The 8457-nt window shown below is 54.5% G+C and overlaps 3 protein-coding genes across 3 annotated transcripts in view; 2 read left to right on the top strand and 1 right to left on the bottom strand.

The window, feature by feature from the left end:
* Window positions 1-918, top strand: part of PTSG_03663 (uncharacterized protein) — a gene marked incomplete at both ends in the record, with an annotated part of 1494 nt that extends 576 nt beyond the window's left edge. Inside the window, 3 exons of the mRNA XM_004995334.1 lie at window positions 256-364; window positions 526-603; window positions 766-918. Coding sequence (XP_004995391.1) covers window positions 256-364; window positions 526-603; window positions 766-918 — 340 coding nt within the window. The remainder of the gene's footprint in view (window positions 1-255; window positions 365-525; window positions 604-765) is intronic.
* Window positions 919-1238: 320 nt separating this feature from the next.
* On the top strand, window positions 1239-6345 carry PTSG_03662 (uncharacterized protein; the record flags this gene model as incomplete). The annotated part of the gene is made up of 16 exons (XM_004995333.1): window positions 1239-1343; window positions 1509-1635; window positions 1823-1884; window positions 2059-2130; window positions 2439-2597; window positions 2770-2890; window positions 3185-3288; window positions 3509-3653; window positions 3824-3891; window positions 4247-4493; window positions 4676-4731; window positions 4878-5024; window positions 5223-5249; window positions 5400-5483; window positions 5825-6004; window positions 6240-6345. 16 exons carry the CDS (start codon window positions 1239-1241, stop codon window positions 6261-6263), a joined length of 1728 nt encoding a protein of 575 aa, XP_004995390.1. The 3' UTR covers window positions 6264-6345.
* A 564-nt stretch (window positions 6346-6909) lies between these two features.
* PTSG_03661 (NUDT9P1 protein) lies at window positions 6910-8167 on the bottom strand (the record flags this gene model as incomplete). Its single annotated transcript, XM_004995332.1, has 4 exons — window positions 6910-7086; window positions 7375-7575; window positions 7733-7841; window positions 8124-8167. The coding sequence occupies 4 exons, from the start codon at window positions 8165-8167 to the stop codon at window positions 6910-6912; spliced, it is 531 nt and encodes a 176-aa protein (XP_004995389.1).
* Between the last annotated feature and the right edge of the window lie 290 nt (window positions 8168-8457).

Below are 8457 nucleotides of genomic sequence, written 5' to 3'. Positions count from 1 at the left end.
CGTCGTCGTTGGATCGCAGGTGCAACACAACTGAATGCGAGAGAGAGAAGTAGTGTGTGTGTGTGTGTGTGTGTGTGTGTGTGTGTGTGTGGGTGGGTGGGTGGGTGGGTGGGTGTGGGTGGGTGGGTGTGGGTGGGTGTGAATGCGCCGTTTCATGTTCCGTGCATACGCGCGTGTCTGACTTTTTCCAAACGACCTTGAGGACCCAAAAGGAACTTGCCGCTAAACTTCTTCCGTGTGGTCCGTTACATGCAGTGACAAGACTGTGACAGGCAAAACCATCGTGGCAAACGGCACGCTGACCAACACCAACGCCACAAACCCCGCGCGCTTCACGGAAAGCTTCTTTCCCTTCACACCCAAGGTGCGAGCACAGGCTTGTGTCAAATCAACAATCAACAATCAATGGTGTGCTATTGTTCTGTGCAGAGGATTCCGCGGTTCGGCAGTTCCACCGGCAGTTTGCATGGCCTTTTGCATCGACTCATACGTGTGCGTGTTCTCGTTGCCCCCCTCCCCTTGCAGGTCGCCTATAATGTGATTTACTTGGATGAGAAGTACAGCATCGAGTACGACTGCGGGCAAGAAGCAGGCATCACAAACGTCAGTGTTGCGCGCGCATGTGTGTCAACGTTGTACCTGTTTGTTGTACGTGTACATGTGAGCACATGCACTCTGTGTACGTGTGCACAAGCACCCGAGAACATGTGCTTTCCTTGTCGGTGTTCTCACCCCGCTGCGCCGCACCCACCACTGCCATCACAGTACTGCTTCCACGTGTTGGCGCGAAAGCCGCAGGTGCCGGAGGAAGATGTGCAGCAGCTGCTGCAGCTGGCTGTGCGCTTTGATCTCAACCCAAAGAACATCCCGTTCAAGCCCACCAAGCAGCAGGGCTGCTGGAACCAGCACCAAGAGTAAACCCAACAGCAAACAGCAAAGAGCAAACCGCGTGTGTGTGTGTGTGCGCGCGCGTGGGCGTGTGTGCGTGAAGGCGGGTGTGTCTTGATTGACGTGCGACAGAGGAGGAGGAGGACAAGAGAAGCTGTGTCATAGTGTCATGGTCCTGAGATTGTCAAACATCAAAAGCTGTGCTGCTGATTCATCCAATTTGGCCACTGCAACAAACAGCAACGCAAAACCCACGCACGCAAACGCAAGGCGACACAAGACACGAGCAATCCAGCAACTGTTTGCGATTGGAGGCTTACGACGTTGAGAGTCAAAGACAGACAGCAGTGATGGAGGGCTTGATTCCCGTGATCGGCAAGCTGCAGGATGTGTTCCAGACAGCCGGGCAGCACACAGGCATCGACCTGCCACAGATCGTCGTCGTTGGATCGCAGGTGCAACACAACTGAATGCGCGCGTGTGTGTGTGTGTGTGTGTGTGTGTGTATGAACATAAGTGTGTGCGTGTCGTGCAATGTCCATGCCCGGCCTCCACTCACCCCTCAGCACACTGCACCCCCTCCTTCTCCTCTGCGAACACATCGTTGTTTGTTCTCGAAGAGCTGTGGCAAGAGTTCTGTGCTGGAGAACATTGTGGGGCGCGACTTCTTGCCCCGCGGTATTGGCATTGTCACGCGCGTGCCGCTCATCATTCACCTCAAGGCCGTGCCTCCGCTCAAGGAACGAGGTGTGTATGCCTGCGTGTGCATGTGTGTGCGTGTGTGTGTGTGTGTGTGTGTGTGTGTGTGTGTGTGTGTCTGCACTCACATGCTCTTCCCTGAATGCATGTGTGAATGTCTATGTTGTGTTGGTCTACACCCACACACCCATCTCACCCCTGAATGTGTGCGTGCTTCTTCCTGATGTAACTTCAGGCCATAGCCATGCAATGCCACACGTTGAGGAGTGGGCCAAGTTCCTTCACACGGGCACCAAAGTCAGTGGGTCAAACGTGCCACCTGAGCGCATGTGCGTGTACATGTCTATGGTTTCGCTCAGAGTAATAGGGTCCGCAGCAAGTGTCCGCTTTCTCCGTCTCCCTATCTCTTATATATACTCGTGTCACCCTCGGTGTCCACACGTGATGTCACTCTTTCACACGCAAACGCAGGTGTTTGAGAACTTTGAGGACGTCAAGCATGAGATCAGCCGCAGAACTGTCGAGATCACAGGCGCCAACAAGGTACAACAAAGATAAGCAAGCCATCAACCTGCAAGTCGTCACACACACACACACACACACACACACACACACACACACACACACACACACGCACACACACACACACACAAACAAGAACGCACACTGACGGCACCCGTGACAGCGCTGGAGCAAGAACCCGAGCACACACAGAGCGCGTGGCACGAGAAGGACCGTACCGTACGTACGTCGTACACACACACACACACACACACACACACACACACACACACACACACACACACACACACACACACACACGCACACACACACACACACACAAACCACAGGATGCGCTGAAGAAGGAGGAGCAGTTTTTCAAGACGCACTACCCGCTGCTGGCGCGGCGGTGCGGCACACCGCATCTCTCTCGCACTCTCAACACCATCCTCCTCCATCGCATTCGCGGCTCCCTTCCAGTCCTGCGCAACACCATCATGCGCAAACAGGTTCGACGACACCCCCAGCAACACTTGCGGCTTTGTGCGTGCGTGCGCGCGCGCGTGTGTGTGTGTATGATTCATCATCTGTCTCGCGACCATCACTCCCCTGCTCACCTCTCCTTTGCTCGCCGCTGTTCTGTTCAACACCACGCAACCGCGCGTCGCTGCTGCTGTCCAGTCTGAGACGAAGCAGCTGCTCGACCGGCTTGGCGGCGCGATGGTCTCTGCCGCAGACAAGGGCCACTTCCTCCTCACCAGCCTCACTCAGTTTGCGGACACCTTCAACCTCTGCATCTCAGGTCCGCCCTCTTGCGTGTTGTTGTTGTTGTTGTTGTTGTTGTTGTTGTTGTTGTTGTTGTTGTTGTTGTTGTTGTTGTTGTTGTTGTTGTTGTTGTTGTTGTTGTTGTTGTTGTTGTTGTTGTTGTTGTTGTTGTTGTTGTGTGTGTGTGTGTGTGTCTGTGTGTGTGTGTGTGTGTGTGTGTGTGTGTGTGTTGATACGTTTCAACTCGTTGAACAGGCCCCATCTCACTTGCCACTACCAATTCTACCACAATTACAACCCACCACCAACCATCATCACCACTGTCGACCAGGTACGCACACGGCCGGGCACCGCACGCTCCCCGACAATCTTCCGCTGGACGCCGGCGCCACTGTCTTTGACATCTTCTTCAAGCGCTTCGCCGGCTCGCTCGAGGTGTGTGTGTGTGTGCGTGTGCGTGTGCGTGTGCGTGTGCATGTGTATGTGTATGTGTGTGCATGTGTGCACGTGTGTGCATGTGTGAGTTTGTGTGCTATGCGCACTGTGTACACGTGCGTTTCTTGTATTTCAAGTACGTGGACCAAGCGTCTTTCTCACCATCCGCACCACCACCACCATCACCACTACCGCCACCACCATCATGGCCACCACCAAGGCCATCCACCCGCTGCGAGACCTGACGGACGAGAAAATTCTGCAGGAGATCAAGAACACGGTTGGCCCACGCCCGCTGCTGCTCGTCCCCGATCGCGCCTTTGAGAGTCTCGTCAAGCGCCAGATACAGCGCCTCGAGCTCCCGAGTCAGTACACCAGCACTGCACGTGATCATGGTGGTGTGAGTGGATTGTGGTGGTGGTGTTGGTGTTGGTGGTGGTGGTGGCGGCGGTGGAGTGTCGTGCACTGGCGTTTTTGCGTGTCGCCACCCGCTGCTAATCGCGATCCACTCAACAATCGTGGTGACCATGCTCAGGCCTGCAGTGCGTGGAGGACATCAAGAACCACCTCTCGTCCGTCCTCACAGCCATCTGCCACCAGGAGGTGATGCGTTGTTCCACAAGTGTATTCATGCTTCCCACGCACGACACAGTGACCCGTCCGCATGCACTCCACGCACACACAGGCACAGAGACACAGAGACACAGACGCACAGAGACACAGAGACACAGAGACACACAGACATACACACACGCACACACAGACATACACACACGCACACACAGACATACACACACGCACACACACACACACATACACACACACACAGACATACACACACGCACACACACACACACTCTCTCTCTCTCACTCATGCACGCATGCTCACATTTGCCCGCCCATCCACGCCTACACCCAACCCAAAACCGCTCAATCCTCCTGCCTGCACGGCCTGCAGTCTCTGCGGTACTTCCCCGCGCTGACGCGGCGCGTGCATGACGTGGCAATTGGGTTCCTCAGCGCGTGCATGCCGGATGCGCTTGGCATGGTGCGCAACCTGATTGCGATTGAGGTTGCGTACATCAACACGGACCACCCGGAGTTCCAGCAGGAAGAGACCATGGAAGCCATTCTGCAGAACTGCTTCAAGCACAAGCCCGACGACGACCCGCTCTCCCTCGTCACAAAGGCCCTCGCAAGCCAAGGTGTGTGCATGTGTCTGTGTCTATGTGTCTGCGTGCCTGTGTGTGCCTGTGTGCGTATGTGTGGACGTCTGTGTGTGTATGTACCTGTGTGTGTGTGTATGCATGTACCTGTATCTAGTCACCAGTATCCATGTATGTACCAGGTATCGATGCCGATCTCAACCTGCTGTATGTGCTGACAGATGTGGACGAGAGCCTGAAGCCCGTGTCCTCCACAGAGACGTCAAGCGCTCCCAAGGTGCAGAGCACACGAGCCCACACGCACGTGCTCATCGCGACGTGCGGTGATGAATGCATGTGCATGTTCCCTGTATCCCTTCAATCATGACGAGATCATCATCTCACCTCCGTTGTCCGTGTGTGTGTGAATGTGTGTGCGCACAGGACACGAGCAACGGCGGGAGCAAATATTTCCCGAGCATTTTCTCGAGCCGGGCGACACCGGCGCCGACAACGCCGACAAAGGCGAGCAAGGAGTCATCGAGTGGACTCGACAAGATGGTCGCCGCACGCGCAGCCGTCGCAGCAAAGGTCACAACAGCAACAGCAGCAGCAGCAGTGGCGGTGATGATGGTGGTGATATGGATCATGGTTTTGCTGCTGTTTTGAGTTGGGCCGTGCGTGCGGTTGTGTATCACAATTCTAACGGAGGTAACTTCATGATCTCATTGTCACAATCACGAACATGTCATGCTTGTTGGTTACGCGCATCTCCGGGGAACTATGTAGGATGAGACTGCCATTGGCAAAGATAAGGTGAGTATGTGTGCATGCATGCGTGTGCGTGCATATGTGTGTTGGTGCTGCTGGCCTTCTTTGCACGTTCCAGGAAATCAATGGTCATCACGAAGCCCTAATCTTTATCGCACTACACGTACGTGCGTGTGCGTGTGTGTATGTGTGCAGTGGCAAGTGGACATGGTGAAGACGCTCATCACCAAGTACTTTGCAATCGTGAAGCGGAACGTTCTCGACTCTGTTCCAAAGGCCGTAAGTTGACACAGAGTTCTGGAGATGCGGGGGAGGGGGGCTCTGCACATGTGTGTAGGTGTGTAAGTATGTGTAGGTGAGAATGTGTGAAAAAGAGAGAGATAGAGAGAGAGTAGTGTGTGTGTTGTGTGTGTGTGTGTGTGTGTGTGTGTGTGTGTGTGTGTGTGTGTGTGTGTGTGTGTGTGTGTGTGTGTTTGTGTGTGTCTGTGTGTGTCTGTGTGTGTCTGTGCGTGCAGCCTTTGGCAAAATTTTCGAACATTGCACACAACCCCCCTCCCTCTCTCATTCACGCGCAAATCTGCACAATTCACTCACACGCATGTAAACGCAAACCACTGCAGGTGATGCACTTCCTTGTGAACCGGCTGCAGCGGGACCTGTCGAAGCAGCTGGTGAGCACGCTGTACCAGAACGACCTCTTTGACGCGCTGCTTGAGGAGGATCCTGAGATGGAACGGCAGCGGCGAGAGGCGCAGGCCCTCATGGACGCCCTCACAAAGGCCATGCATATCATCTCAGAGGTGTGTGTCTGTGTGTGTGTGTGTGGGTAAGTGTGGGTGTGTGTGTGGGTAAGTGTGGGTGGGTGCGTTGCCGTGTGTGTGTGTCTGTGTATGTGTGTGTGTTGATCCATGTCTACTGCTACTGTTAGTGCTGCTACTACCACTGCCGGTGTCATCCTCGGCTTCCATGGCGTTGTTGTCGCTCATCAGCATGCGTGCCTTTCTTTTCTCTTCACCCTTTGCTGATGCGAATCAGGTTGACGAAACCAGCTTCATGTGATGGGTGACGTGGCGCGATGACGACACTTCACACCACCACACCACACCACACACATCACTTCACACCACCACACCACACCGCAACTCTTGCGTTTGCGTTTGCCCAGTGTGTCTCGTTGGTTTGCGTTGGTTTTGCGGTGGGAGCGAGGATTAGAGAAGTACAATCATCTGTTACGCTCCAGGTGTCATCACTCCTCCCAGTCATGTCATGTCGTGTTACGTCTACTGTTGAAGGTGCTCACGGAAAGAAAGGCAGGCAGCGAGGGTGGGGAACACAAGAGCGCTACAAAGAACACATGCACACACACACACACACACACACACACACACACACACACACACACACACACACACACACACACGCACGCACATACAAAACCAAAACCAGACTTGAACAGTGCAACACGTTGCAGTGACCAGATGAATGAAAGAAATGAATGTACACATCGTATGCCAACTGAAGAAGTATGCATAACCGCACTCACAAACACACGACACACACACACACACATACAAACACAAGCACAGGCACTAACCATATCACCCCACATGTACGCTCTTCACACTCAACACCACTCCATCATCGTGCATCGACATTCCCCCCTCCCCCAACATCTACATTGGCACGCCTGCCCCTGCACGAGTGCTCAGAGGTTCTTGCCGGTGCGGCGCTTGTATGTCTCCTTGACAAAGTCGTAGTGGCTGGCGTAGAGCGGCATACCCGGTGTGATGGGCACCCAGGTGACGGCACCAGCATCATCGCCCGCCGTCAGCTCAAATGCCCCGAACACATCGCCCTTGTCGTCGTGGAAGTTCATGACAGTCTGGTAAGTGGGTTTGGTTTGGTTTGGTTGGTTGGTTGGTTGTTGGGAGGTTGGGAAGAATGGGTGAGACGACACGAGAGGCCGGGTGTCAGATACGCAAGGCACAGCATTGCTGTCACAACACAACTCCAAACGAAGCGCACACGAAGAAATAGCACATGCCCACACATAAATGCTCACACCCACACATAAACGCACGCACACATGACGCACGCACACGCACACACACAGACACACAGACACACAGACACACAGACACAGACACACAGACACACACACCATACGCACCGTCTCCATCCATGCGTTGTCCGTGTTGCGTGGATCATCGACGTATCCGCGGTAAATCACTTCGCCCTTGTGGAACGCGGAAGAGACGGCGTCCAGCGTCTTGGCGCGCTTGGCTTCCGGCATATCAAGCGTGTTTAGGGCCTCTTCGCTGAACTCGCGGGCGAGCGTGGCAGACACGTGCTCCTTGGGATCCACCATGCCCTGATGAACGAGAGCAGAGACGGTGTCGTGTTGGAGTCACATTGACGTGAATCAATCACAGCCACGACAACGCACACACGCACACACACACACACACAAAAAAAAAATACATTGCATTGTTACACATCACACGCACAGAGGTGCAGTTGCAACTCACCCCTGGAATTGCCCATTCGCCGTTGTCCTTGCGCTTGATGCAGACCATCTCCAGGATTGGTGTTCCGTTCTCGTCCTTCACCACTTTGCCAGCAGCATCACGGCGCCACCTGGCCCGATGGCCAAGCAGAGCAGCGAGAAAGGGAGTCAGGCGGGGGTGGGGTGTTTGAATCAAACAACATGGATGAGCAACATTCCATGATGAAGCGAGGAGGACACGGCTCGGCCCAGTTGACCGCAGAGACGGACACACACACACACACACACACACACACACACACACACACACACACACACACACACACACACACACACACACACACACACACACACACACACACACACACACACACACACAAATATGCGCGCACTTTTGTGACAATTGGTTTCACCGCGAATTTTGGACCCGAAGCGGCAGAGGAGAGCGCGGCGACATGTGCGCGTCCGCCCTATCGGTGTGGTGCGTGGGGAGATTGAGAGGAAAAGAGGGGGGGAGAGAGAGTAAACACACACCCACACACACACACACACACACACACACACACACACACACACACACACACACACACACACACACACACACACACACACAGCGAGGTGTGTCGTGATGCATATGCGTGAGATGTCACCCCCTCACACCCCCCCCCGTGTGAAGCACATATAGCGCGGCGTGTGCGTTTTCTTGTCTATGGCGCATTTGGAGAAAAGCTCTCCGCGCACGTGTGC

The sequence above is a fragment of the Salpingoeca rosetta genome (genome assembly GCF_000188695.1).
Source record: "Salpingoeca rosetta unplaced genomic scaffold supercont1.8, whole genome shotgun sequence".
In the NCBI taxonomy this organism is placed as follows: Eukaryota; class Choanoflagellata; order Craspedida; family Salpingoecidae; genus Salpingoeca; species Salpingoeca rosetta.
Note: the sequence above shows the minus strand (reverse complement) of the source record. Positions and strands in the feature narration are given on the sequence as shown.